General features: G+C 44.7%; 1 protein-coding gene across 1 annotated transcript in view; it reads left to right on the top strand.

The window, feature by feature from the left end:
- Window positions 1-8,299, top strand: part of Dzip1l (DAZ interacting zinc finger protein 1 like) — a 64,042-nt gene extending 55,743 nt beyond the window's left edge. The window contains exons 16-17 of the mRNA XM_004664356.2: window positions 4,634-4,773; window positions 7,357-8,299. Coding sequence (XP_004664413.2) covers window positions 4,634-4,773; window positions 7,357-7,518 — 302 coding nt within the window. The 3' untranslated portion in view covers window positions 7,519-8,299. The remainder of the gene's footprint in view (window positions 1-4,633; window positions 4,774-7,356) is intronic.
- Window positions 8,300-13,757: the final 5,458 nt, after the last annotated feature.

The following is a 13,757-nucleotide window of genomic DNA, read 5'->3' as shown; positions in this document are numbered from 1 at the left end:
CATGGAGGATTCTTTCGAGTATTTTCCGTAGAGCTGTTTTGTTTTCAAATATTCCTTTAGCGTTTTTGTTGTGGAATGTCCTTATTTCTCTGTCTATTTGAATGGATAGCTTTGCAGGATAACATAACTTTGGTTGACAGTTGTTGTCTTTCAGAACTTGGAATACATCACTCCAAGCCCTTTTGGCTTTTAAAGTTTATGTTTATCCGCTGTGTACCTGATGGGTTTGCCTTTGGTGTAACTTGATTTTTCTCTCTAACTGCTTTCAATATTTTTTCTTTGGTTTGTATGTTTGGTAGTTTAATTATAATATGACGAGGAGAGGTTCTTTCTAGGTTTTGTCTGTTTGGTGTTCTAAAGGATTCCTGTATCTGCATTGACATCTCTTTCCCAATTTGGAGGAAGTTTTCTTCTGTGATTTTGTTGAAAACACCTACTTTGCCTTTGGAGTGAAATTCTTTTTCTTCTACTATACCTTGAATTCTTATGTTTCTCCCAAATTTCTTTATGTCCCAAATATCTTGAAATTCCCATTCATACTTTCCTATTAGTTTTTCTTTCTCTTTATTGGACTGTATTAGAGCTGCCACCTGGTCTTCTAGTTTAGATATTCTGTCCTCTCCTTCATCCATTCTACTGGTGTGATTTTCTATAGAGTTCTTAATTTCTTTGACTGTGTTCTTAATTGCTAGTAATTCTGACGGGTTTTTCTTAATTCTATTTCCTTATTTATGTCTTGTATTGACCTCTTTATTTCATTAAAGTGGCGTCCTGTGTCTTCTTTGATTCCTTTGATTTCACCTTTCACTCCTTTGATTTCCTCTTTGACTTCTTTGAGCATATTTATAATCCTTCTTTTGAAATCTTTCTCAGGCATTTCCTCTATCTCTTTCTTACTGGAGGTCATTTCTGATGCATTAGTACTTTTTGATGGATTTATGTTGTCTTGATTTTTGGTGTTTCTTGTGTTATAATGTATATATTTTTGCATCTTGGATTAATTTCATGCTTGATTTTTCTAGTTAACTGCAGTATTATTAGGTGTGTCAATCAATCTGATGTTATATATCTTCAGGGTAGGAGCTTAAGGGGCTAGGTGTGGCTCTCATGACTCTCAGAGTATCTACAGAAGTGACCCTTGATGTTTGGATTGCCTGCTATGAGGGTATTCAAGTAGGCTGAGTGGAACAAAATACAGGTAGATTCTAAAATTTAACTAAACAATGTACACATTCAATGAAAAACAGCACAGAGTTTTTATGCAAGAGTAGGTATTATGACAACCAGATCCTGTAACAAAGTCCCTTAGGATGTGTATTGCCCCACACCCTTAATCCTGACAACTAGGACATTAAGATTTCTGGTCTGTTGAGGGGTCCAAGTCAGCTTGTGACCAAGTGAGACCCTTCCCTAATGTATAACAGAAGAGAAAACAAAGCCACTATAAATCAGGTAGCAGTAAATAACATGCCAAAAATCTAGCTTATTTCAGAATGGTGAATTTGACCATCCATCAGATTTAACATATAATTTATCCTGATATGGAAGGTGCAAATAGCACTTCGGATTCAAGCCTGTATATGAGGCTTATTTGGTAGGTACTGACCTGGTATAATCCCAGTTACCTTTTGGGATGATTTTGGTCTTAGTTATGCTATGCTCCTGCTTGGGTCCCTCTTTGGTGTGCTATGGGTTTAAGTAGGCTGGCTGGGTTGCTGGATCGCTGCTTTGGTCGCTGGTCCTGGGTGCTGTGAGCTCCCTTCCCTAGGTCTCTGGTGCTTGCTGGGCTGGCAGTAGGGGAAGGGAGGCTGTGGATGGTGGTTCTAGTTCTCCCGCCGGTCCATGTGATCCTCTACCTTGTGATCTGCTCCTCTGTTGGTTGCTGCGGTTCTCCCTTCACATTTCTTGAGTTTGCAAGGAGCACTGGTGTGAGTGGTTCCCTCACCTGGCTTTTCCCACAGCTCAAGCTTAGCTTTGCAGTGGCCCTGTGGGCCCAGTGCTGCTGCTGCTGGAGATGCTTCTGCCTGCCTATGTGGGCTCTGGATGCTCTGGATCTCTCGTACTTCTCTGTTGCCATTCGTAATTTCTTATATCCCTCACTTTTTAGTAGAAGAGTGTATTTTGCTATGTTTTTTTGTTTTTGTTTTTGTTTTTGTTTTTTTTTGTCCCTTAGGCTGCTTTGGCGTGGTTCCTACGCTTCCATCTTAACCGGAAATTTTAGGTGCTTATTCTTAATGGACCCTACAGTGATCCTACATGTCCACAGCACAATCGAAGCCTTTCAGCCTGTTAGAATCCACCAGAAGCAGCTTTCTGCAAAAGTTTCTTTGTCCTACCAGGCAGCGTGTTTGTCTGGCAAAGTGGTAGAAGTGGGAGTCAGGGGTCTTCAGATACAGACCTAGCTGTCACTTGCTACCCGTTTGTCTTTGTACAAAGTTTCCCACTCCTTTGTTGTAAAATGAGTTATTTTGATAGGGCAGTTAATAAGAAAGCAAGGAGCAATAGTGCTTGGCATGTAGTTGGGCCTTAATAAGCATTTATTGAATGATTGGTTACCAAGGGCTTCTTCAGTTCTACAAGTCTGCAAAGGTCTCTGGCATTTAAATCCTAGAGGCTGCATGAAGTTAGTGTCCTGCCTTTTCATCCTCTTGGTTTACTGTGAGCCAGGGGCCTGTTGATGATCTGTGTCCCTCTTTAGATTTGCTTCCTGCGTGGCGCACAAATCTCTTGTGCTTCTCATATTCTCTTTTTGTCTGTGTGTGAAAGATGTTGATGTATTTGTTACTTTTGCACCACTGTAGCCAAAATACCTACGGACAACTTAAAAGAAAGGGAGGAATTGTTTATATTGGTTCGTGGTCTCAGAGATGTCAGTCTGTCATGGAGGGGATGGGGTAGTGGAGCAGCTCACATCGTGGCAGGCAGGAAGCAGAGAAAGAACAGGAAGGGACTCCTTTTTTCCAACTAGGCTCCACCTCTTATCTTTCACCATGTTCCCAAAATGCCGTCACATTATGAACCCATTGATTGGGCCAGAGGGCTTCATCGTCTAATCATCTGTAGAAATGCCCTCTGTAGAAGTTACCTTCTTATTGCTGGAACAAAACACCCAATCAGCTTAAGGGAAGAAAGGGTTTATTTCAGCTTTTCATTTCATGGGGAAGTTTAATCATGGCAGAGAAAGCATGGCAGAGCAGAGAGCTGGACGTCACATTCTGTGACATCAGCTAGAAGGAGGTAGTCTGAGTGAGCGAGCTCTGAGCACTCTGTAGGCTGGACTAGACTAATAAATCTCACTGTCCTTCCCAGTGGCATTCCTCCCTCCTCCAGCAAGGCTCCAGCTCCCCAAGGCTCCACAACCTTCCTCAGTTGTCACCACCTCAGCACCAAGTGTTCAAAGCACATGAGGCTGTGAGGGACATTCATACTGTCGCCCTCATTGAACAGTCAAACATTCACCCTCAGAGACATATCTAGATGTGTCCTTTACTAATTTCATGGACAATTCTCAATCCATCTGCTCTAGAAATTCTCTGGAAAGGTCACTCCAGTGCCACTATAAGTGAAAGTAGGAGTTTATTGCCTGGGGGCCTAAAAGCCTGAGGTAGCCCTGCAAAGCAGCTCTGGCCCTGAGCTGAGATTTTATAGTTTTCATAGCCAAGGGGGCGGGGAGTAAGTGAGCAAACAAGATGTGGCAATTTGCATATCAGTCATTTCTGTAGTCAGGCCACCCTAACAGTGAACTCTGCTTTACTCTGTTTTAGCCTAAACTATCTTTTCTTCTTATCATCCCTTTGGGCCCTTTCTGGACAGTTCCTTCTTTGGGATTTTTACATCTGCTAACAAAGATAAGTTTTAGCTCCTCAGCAATTAACTCTTACAGTAACTCAGTGAATCAGTTTGATTTCTGGCTTCTTTTCTACCACACAATCAAGTTGACAAGCAAGATGAACTTTTACACAGGGCTTGTCAGCACACTAATCTAGTAGTTCATGACCAAACCAAGCGGAGGGCTGTCTCTGACTTCCCTGAAATGGAAGAACATCTTCTTGAGCCTCTCCACCAGCCATGTCGTTAAGTCAGTGCTGCAGTCAGGTTCACATTGCAGGAATCACCCAGCCAAGAGCAGCATTTGGGGAACAAAGGGTTTATTTTGGCTTATCGACTTGAGTAGAAGCTCCATGATGGCAGGGGAAACATTGGCATGAGCAGAGGGTGGACATCACCCCCTGGCCAACATAAGGTGGGCAATAGCAACAGGAGAGTGTGCCGAACACTGGCAAGGGGAAACTGGCGATAACACCCATAAGCCTGATGCCAACAATACACTGCTTCCAGGAAGCATTAATTCCCAAATCTCCACCAGCTGGGAACCTAGCGTTCAGAACACCTAAGTTTATGGAGTTCACCTGAATCAAACCACCACAGTCAGCATGGTTATATTATCAGGATATTCCGAGCCCCTCTATCCAGGGGTATGTTAGTCTGGGCCTAGTGAATCCTTGCGCCCCTTCTATGTGGTTGTTATACCTTCCTCCTCCTGACCCTCCCTCCACTCCCTCTGTCCATACTGGAGCCGGGCTGTGACCCACAAGGATGAAGCAATTTAATCTCCAGGCTTGTTCCCTTCCAGAAACACTGGTGCAGTCGATGGTAAAAAACCTGGAGAAGCAGCTTGAGACGCCAGTGAAGAAACCTAGTGGAGGGGTCAGTGTGTTTTTAAGGCCCAATGCTGGCCCACAGAGGACTTCCACTCCAGGAAGGAAGCCGCAGGTAAGATGCTTGGAGGTGGCCCTGCAGAGCCTGCCCCAACCTTGAGGGGTTTGGGTTGAGGGTTGAAGGGACGATCAGTAGTTTTGACCTGAGCGTGACTATGCTGGTAGATGTGGTCTCCTTTGACCTTATACATGTATCCATATTAATATGAAAAAGTCCTTTTGGTTCATTACACAGTGTATACTCAGAGGGTTTCATTATGCATCTCCTGCCTCTGAGAACCTGGGAGCATGTCTGGCTTCTTGCTGGGTCCGCTCTCTCTCTGCACTGTCTCTTCTGCATCGGGGCCTTCCCCAGTTTTCACTCCTTTGCATGTAGAACACAGCTTGTCAAGGATGGGTACTGGAGTGGCACCACGCACAGCATATCAGGCCACAGTGTATGATGGAGAAGTTCAGGTGCCTTTGTCCTAACTTCTCGAGGCAGTGCCTTATCAGTGAGAGGGTCATGGTGACCTCCCGTGCTTCAGGCTGCAGCTGCCATACTATTTTCAGACTCAGCACTCAGATGAGGTATTCCCTCCCCTGTCACTGCCCTCTCCTCCATCAGGAGCAAGAGCCACCTTCCTGTTCTTTTCTTAGGTAGAAAAATTTATAGCTCTCTTCATATTTCTTTCAATCAAAAAGGACACCTTGGGCTGGAGAGATGGCCTAAGGACCTAAGGACTCAGGTTTCATTCCCCAGGACCCACGTAAACCAGATGCACAAGGTGGTGCATATGTCTGGAGTGTGTTTGTAGTGGCTGAAGGCCCTATCACACCCATTCTCTTATCTATCTGCCTCCCCTTTAAATAAATAAATATTTTTAAAACAAGAACATCTTGGGATGATCAGTGCTGTTGCTCTAAATTCTGAAGTCACGACTGATCCTTCTTTCTGGCTTTTTGCTATTATGATGATAGGACCCAGGGCCTCATGCATTCTAACGAACTGCTTTATCACTGAGCTGTGTACCCAGCTCCTCTTCTTTTGTTTGGTGTGTGGTGTATGTGTGTGCATGTGTGCGGTTCATACACATGTGTGTGCACACATATGTTGAGGCCAGAGGACATTGAATGCCCCTTTATATCCTTCTTTTGTCTTATTTCCTTGAGACAGGGTCTCTCACAGATCTTGGAGCCCATGATATTTTTTTTATTAGACTGGCTCACCAGGGCGCCTCAGCAAGCATCCTGTCTCTGTCTCCCTCAACACTGGGGTTACAGATGGACACACTTATGTGCAGCTTTCAGCTTTTTATATGGGTGCTGGGGATTGAACCCAAGTCCTTATGCAGCAAGTATACTTGTCCACTAAACCATCTTCCCAGACTCTTTTTTTTTTTTTTTTCATGTGTGAGAATGTGTGTGAGAGAGAGAGAGAAAGAGAGAGAGAGAGAGAGAGAGAATTGGTGTGCCAGGGTCTCCAGCCACTGCAGTTGAACTCCAGATGTGTGTGTCAAATTGTGCACGTGTATCACCTTGTGTGTCTGGCTTATGTGGGATCTAGAGAGTCAAACATGGGTCCCTAGGCTTTGTAGGCAAGCACCTTAACTGCTAAGCCATCTCTCCAGCCCCTCAGCTTTTTTTTTTTTTGAGGCTTTTATTTGGGAAAAACAAGCTGCTAGGGCTGATTCTCAAGAGCAGAGCAGTCGACTTCGAGACAGTGCGCTATAGAGAGCTCTTCAGGGGGGAAGGTGAGGAAGGGAAGGAACTCCTTTGTTCTTTACATTAGCCGTAGGGTGTTAGACCAGAACAGCCCCCCAGTTTTTTATAGTATTTACTTACCTACCCCCTTTTTAAAAAATTATATAATATGTTTAGTTTATCATGGAGATCACATAAAGAGCCCCAAATTTGGGCTGGGGTGATGGCTCAGTGGTTAAAGGCGCTTGTGTGCAAGGCTGCCAACCTGATTTCAGTTCTTCTCAGTGTCCATGTAAAGCTGGATGCTAAGTGGTGCACGTGTCTGTAACCCCAACACACCTATGGCAATGGGAGGTGGGGCCAGGAGAATCTAGAAGCTGACAAGCAGCAGCAAGAAAGACTGCTTCAAACAAGGTGGAAAGAGAGGAGAAACACCCCGAGATCGGTTCTGTGAGCTCCACATATGGACTATGGCATGTGTGTGCCCACACCCATATCTCTCTCTCTCTCTCACACACACACACATGTGTGTGCATGCATGTATACACATAAAAATAAATAATAACAGTAGAAAAATAATTTAGAAGGGCCCCTAGTTCTTCCCTCCCCTCTATGGTACAGGAACACCAAGTGTTCAGGACCAATGGAAGTGCTGCTCTGGGCTTGCCTGTTGCCTGTGTTGAAAGCAAATGTGACTGGTCAGATCTCCCCCATGGGCTTCTCCAAGGTGCTTTCATCGGCCTGGTTAGCGAAATTCTAGGGGTGTTCAAGTCACTCTGGCCGAGTCCCTGGGGCAGTTCCCAGAGGTAGGAGTGGGAAGAAGTCACCTTTCCCAGTTGCTTTCCTGCAGCTCTGTGCCTTGTCCTCATTTTGTCCTGCCTGACATTTCACTCTCCGCTGCCCACCTGCCTTGGCATTTATCAGAGCGTGTTCTCTTTGCTCTCCCGGCCCGCAGCTCTCTGAGGACGAGAGTGACGTGGAGATCTCTTCACTAGAAGACCTCTCCCAGGATCTGGACCAGAAAGTGAAGCCAAAGCCCTCGCCCCGGTCGAAGCTCCAAGGAAAGTTCAATACCAGTCCTTGGAGCTCTGGTCCACCCAGGGTCCCTGGCTGGTGACCCCTACCCAAGCTCTCTGGCTGGTGATCTTGTCTCAGGCTGCCAGAGACTTAGTCTTGTCACCTGCGTGGGCCAGCTGAGGTCACGCTCTCAGCAGATGAGGCTTCTGGGCCTTTTGTCTTCGCTAGCAACCGAGAGGTTTTCCTCTCAGAGAGAAACAGAGCTGGGGACAGATCTCTTCCCTCTCTCCCTGTGAGGGAGCCTACCTCTGGGTGCCCATGCTTGAGAAAAGGTTATCACAAGACTTTGAAGTGTTTCTTCCTCAGTTCCTATGGCTATGTCAGACTAAAAGGAGTCACTCAGTCACTTTTTCTGAGCTTTCTTTTATATGCATGTCACTGTGTAGATGGGCCCTAATGCCAGTCGATCATTGCTCCAAAGTCGTTTATGGGGTACCTCCTCTATGTTGCTTTCTCCAGCCTTCCACCACTGAGTTGGGGTACAGGAAGAGGTAGGTGGGGCAGAATGTCTTCCACCGTGACAGGCTCAGGTAGTAATCTAGTGATAGAGACTTGAGTGTTAGGAAAACAGAGAGGTCACCTGACCCAGCCAGGAGTGATCACAGAGAACTTCCAGGAGTTGGGATGCCTGGTGGGGTCTATTCATGGGTGGGAGGAAAGGACAGCAATGTCACTGCAGTCCCTTGTCTTCATAGGACCACAAATTTAATTTTTGAAGCCATTTCCAGCGTCGAGTTTTATACATAGCTATTGTATTTTTTTAGTGTGAAAAACATTAATTTATGAGATGCAACCATTAAAGTACAGCATGATGTAATGCACTTCTCTGTTACGTCTTCATTGTTTTTCAGGCTTTGGAGGGGCAAAAGTAACCATTATGTCAGTTGTGGCACTTTGGGAGGATGCACCAATGTACTGTGACAGGTGGGGGAGAGGTTTAGTGAAGATTTAGTTACTCCTAGGAAGGAGAAAGGTGGCAGAAGTGGCAGGGGGGTAGGGAAAGAGCCGAGCGTTCAGTGCCCAGTGGAAAGACAGGAGGCAGCCTTGACTGCAGTGCAGGGGTGACATGGTGGAGTCTCAGAGCAAAGATGCCATCCTGGAGTCTCCACCCGGCAAAGCTCTTTGTACCTGTGCTATGCATGGCTATCAGCTGGGGCAGCCAGGAGCGATGAGAATTCAACCTGAAGGCAGAGGGGAACTCTGTCAGCCAGCTTCATTCCTCATAGCTGAAGAGCATTTTTGTTTCCTAAAAGAAGACACGCTTATGTACTCTTATGGTTGTCGCAGTGAGTTCCATTTTTAAGTTTTTGTTACAGAAGGTTTCAAACATTCATACAAACAGAGGAACTGCTGTGGTAAGTTCATGTCCTTCTCACCAGGCTGCAGCCATGTGAACTCACGGCCAGTCTTATTTACCCACTGCCTGACCTCACATCATTCAGACATCCTTTGGGTGGTCCTGCAGCCTGGGCTAGATGCTGATGTTCTTGGAGGAGGAACAGGGGAAGAGGGGGAGAGTGATAGAGGAAAGGCATTGCAGAGGGTAGAAGGGATGCAGCGGTGGGGCAAAGGAGGGCTGGGACATGTTGGTAGAAAGGAAGCTGCTCACTGAAGTTCAAGCGAAGGTGATGAGGAAGCTTAGTGGGCACTGGCCAGGGCTGTGCAGGTGGGTAATTCCCTTTGAGTGTCCCATCCCATTGAACAGCTGATGGACATCCCAGGAACTGTATGAAGATGAAGAATCAACTAGTGGGGAATGGTGGTGGCACTCGTCCTCCAGTTGGGATTCTGCCAACACTTTTCTGTCCTGTAGATTTGAGCAAACAGCTAGTTGGTTTTGATCCTAGTCTTTTCTGTAACACCCTGACATCTCGCTTCCATTGCCACACCGTACACGTGCCGTGGGGTCTGCTTTGTGGCTTCTGGGTCACGGGTGACTCTCTGGAAGGCTATGTGGCTTACTTACAGGGGCAGCTGGAAGTGCAGGAGAGCTGCCGCTCCGGGGGTGGCCCACAGCCACAGCGAGGTGGGAGTTGGTGAGTTCTAGCCTCCCCATGCTTCTGTGGACCAATTCTGAGCTCTATTCTGCAGAGCTTCTCAAAGAGTCCCCAGAGGAATTCTCATGGTGGTCTCTCTTCCGTTTGTTATATTTCTCTCGCTCCCTCACTTCTGTATCCTGTGCGCACTTCTGAGATAAATTAACCTGCATGCAACTCTACGCCTCCCTCTGCGGAACCAGGTGAAAACTGTGTTTGTGTGCATACCCTGATGATAATTACCAGAGAGAACCATCTTCAGTCCTGGGGATCAGACCCAGGGCTTTATACATGCTAGGCAAATGCTCTACCATGGAGCTTATAGACCCGGCTCTGAGAATGACTCTTGAATATTTATTATTACATTAAAGGCTTCCAGATGGGGTTTTCCATCCACTTGGCAGACAGTAACGAACATATGACATTGGCATTTCTATTCTGTTCACCCCCTCTTTTCATTTTCAATTACATTTTGAAATTCTTAGCAAGTGTATTAGTCCAGGCTCTTCAAAGAAACAGAACCAATAGGATATAAATTATATGTGCATATAGGTAATGTGGGAAGGGATTTTTTTTTTTTTTAAATTAGGGGAACTGGCTTACACAGTGATGGAGGCCGTCTGAAAGCTGGAGACTCAAAGACAATAATGTGGCTCAGTCCAAGTACTCAGGCTCGAGAACCTGGGGAGCCAGGGTCACAGCTGTCAGTCTAAGGCTGAGGACCTGAGAACCTGGGAGTGGCTGGTGCATTTCCTAGAGTGTAATGCCCAGAGAATCTGGAGTTTTGTTGTCCAAAGACAGGGAAAATTCTGTGTGTGTGTGTGTGTGTGTGTGTGTGTGTGTGTGTGTGAGAGAGAGAGAGAGAGAGAGAGAGAGAGAGAGAGAGAGAAAGAGAGAGAGAGAGACTCCTCTTTTTTTTTTGAGCCCTCAGCGAATTGCATAGTGTCTACCTACCTCTGATAAAAATGAACCCTCTTTATTTAGTTTGCTTATTCAAGTACCAGAAATAATCCTCTACTGGCTTAGTGTCCTTTAATCCCATCAAATTGGCATCTAAAATTGACCATCACAACAAGATTTGTAAGGACTATAGAACATATGCAGCAGTATTTAAAATTATACGAATAGACTAATGTAGCTAGGCGCGGTGGTGCAGACTTGCCAGCTACTGGAAGCGAAGGCAGGAGGATTTCAAGTGCAAGGCCTCCCTGGGCTACAGAGTGAGTTCAAGTCTAGCCTGAGCAACTTAGTGAGACCTGTCTCACAATGAGTGAAAAAAGGCATGGAGATGTGGATAGAGCACTTGCCTAGCATGTGGGAGGCCCTAGGTTCAATCTCTAACATTGCAAAACATATGTATAAAAATTAGCCTATATGTCTAGATATTTATGCACCAATGGGAAGAAAATCCCCACAAGACTTCTTCCTAGGGTTCACATATTTATTATTCTCTAGCTTGATTTCCCCCCAGATAGTTTATAATTTTCCTTACATTAATAAATGTACATTGGCATAATTATATCTAATGGACACATAATATTCCAAGGTAAAAATTTCTAAAATTTATTTTAAAATATTATTTATTTATTTATTTTCAAGCCGAGAGAGAGAGAAAGGAGGTGGGGGGCATGCCAGGGCCTCCAGCCACTGCCAACAAACTCCAGACACATGTGCCATTTTGTGCATGTGGCTTTACGTGAGTACTGGGAAATCAAACCTATGTTATTAGGCTTTATAGACAAGCACCTTAATCACTGAACCATTTCTCCAGCCTCCTAAAATTTATTTAACTGGTCATTTCTACTTATCTTTTATATATCATGGAATGGTTTCTAAAGTGTAAATCAAAGTTTTCCTTGGAATGAATACTTAGAAGCACAGTTGCTGGGCCAACATAGTATGAAAAGCCGGTTCTTTCTGCCCTTGGCCCAGGTTTCCCATGAATATTTGCTGCTTTGAGGCCGGTGCCACCAAGAGAGGCATTTTAGGAATTCACTTGAGGAATTTGCTCTGAGTTCTGCCACCAGTAGGTGGTGCAACTGGACTGTGACCCGGCAGCCTGGCTGGAAGTCTGCCCCAGCCTCTCCAGAACGCTTGAGACAATTTAGTGTTTGTTCCTTGAATGCCCTTGCATCGTGGTTCATCTCTCAGTGCTAGGCATTGTGTGACGTACAGAAAACCTTTTGAATCTTTAGGATTTCTTCTAAAGTGGGATCATCTTTCATTTTTTTTATATTAGTCACTTCAATTTTTTATCATGAATTGCCTGATCATAGTTTTAGTCTCTTTTTAAAAGTTTTCTTTTTAATTTTTTTATTTTTTGAGGTAGGGTCTTCCTCTCTAGCCCAGGCTCACATGGAATTCACTATGTTGTCTCAGGCTGGCCTCAGACTCACAGCAATCCTCCTACCTCTGCCTCCCAAGTGCTGGTATTAAAGACACGAATCACCACGCCCTGCCCTTTTTAAAAGCTGGTGGAGTTGAAAAATTTTGGTGCTATTTACATCTTTATCATGGAAAACTTCAACCTTATGTAAAAATAGAAAAAATATATAATGATCTCCATGTTCCTTTTGCTCAGCTTAACAGCACATGGGAATCATTTCTTGTATTCCTCTCATTACCTTCACCCCAAATAATCATACCACTATATCTACACATATTTCTCGTACTTCCTTTAAAAATAATCAATATAGCACCATCAAACTCAGACCAAAAGAATCAATGATTTTTAAATTTCTCTATTTTTCTATTCATTAAAATTTTAATGTTCAGATTCCTTTTTAATTTTCTCATTTCTCCCTTTCTTCCCTCACTCCCTTCCCATGCATTTTGTTTTATTTTTGTTTTTGCTGAAGAAGTCTGATTGTGTTCTTGTAGAATGCCCCCTCATCTGCATTTTGCTTATTGATTTCTGTGGTTAAGTGTAGTCCTCTTTCTCTGGATATCTGATCAGAGCCAGTCTTTCTGACTTATTTTTTTAAATATTATTTACTTATTTAAAAGAGAGAGAGAGAAGGGCAGACAGAGATAATGAGTTTGAATGCACCATGGTCACCACCATTACAAACAAACTCCAGGCACGTGTGCCACTTTGTGCATCTGGTTTTATGTGGGCACTGGGAAACTGAACCCAGGCCATTAGGCTTTGTAAGCAAGTGCCTTTATCAACTGAGCCATCTCTCTCTCTCTCTCTCTCTCTCTCTCTCTCTCTCTCTGTGTGTGTGTGTGTGTGTGTGTGTGCATGTGTTTTAAACATAACCCTTCACAGGTGGTGCCCCATCCTTCCACCAGTAGGCACAGAGCATACGGTTTGTCCTCATATAATGTTCACAGTGACACTAAGATGGGCATGTGTGATCAGTGACTAAATCCACCTGCTGACTAGGGATTTCTAAAATTGTGATTCTCCAAGTTTGTCATTCCAAACACAGCAGTAGCTTCCCACCACCCCTGGTTCTTTCAGTGTTTGAGGAAACTCTTTTTCATAATGTGTGTACCATTTGCTCTTTTTTAAAATTTTATCATGAGTTCACATCCTTGCTGATGTCTGCCTGGTAGCTGCTCACTAAGGGTCCATTGAGCCTGAGATTCATGAGCCCTTTCTTTGCATCATTTGAACTCAACAGTTTTATGGAGGGAGTGTTTAGACTTCCTGACTAAGGATAAGATGACAAGTTGGCTTCAAAGCTATTGCAAGGCCAAGGCATGGAGGCACATGCCTTTAATCCCAGCACTCAGGAGGCAGGGGTGGGAGCATCACTGTGAGTTCGAGGCTACCTGGACCAGAGTGAGACCCTAGCTTGGAAACCAAAACAAAACAACAACAACAAAAGCTATGGCAGCTTCTGTCTTATTCTGTGCAGGAGAAGCCAACAGATGCCTTCCACGTGATGTGGGCCACAAAGGGTAAATGAGTGCCTTCCTTCCCTTTTTTTATTTTTACTTTTTTTGGTTTATTTTTGTATATTTATTTGAGAGCGACAGAAAGAGAAAGAGGCAGATAGATAGAGAAAGAATGGGCACGCCAGGGCCTCCAGCCACTGCAAACGAACTCCAGACACGTGCGCCCCCCTTGTGCATCTGGCTAACGTGGGTCCTGGGGAATCGAGCCTTGAACTGGGTCCTTAGGCTTCACAGGCAAGTGCTTAACCACTAAGCCATCTCTCCAGCCCCCTTTCTTTCCCTTTCATCTTTCCTTCCTTCTTCCATTCCACATGAATATATGTGTATTGTATGCATG

Source organism: Jaculus jaculus, chromosome 17, assembly GCF_020740685.1.
Source record: "Jaculus jaculus isolate mJacJac1 chromosome 17, mJacJac1.mat.Y.cur, whole genome shotgun sequence".
Taxonomy (NCBI): domain Eukaryota; kingdom Metazoa; phylum Chordata; class Mammalia; order Rodentia; family Dipodidae; genus Jaculus; species Jaculus jaculus.
The sequence above is the reverse complement of the archived record's forward strand: the minus strand, read 5'-3'. Positions and strand labels throughout refer to the sequence as shown.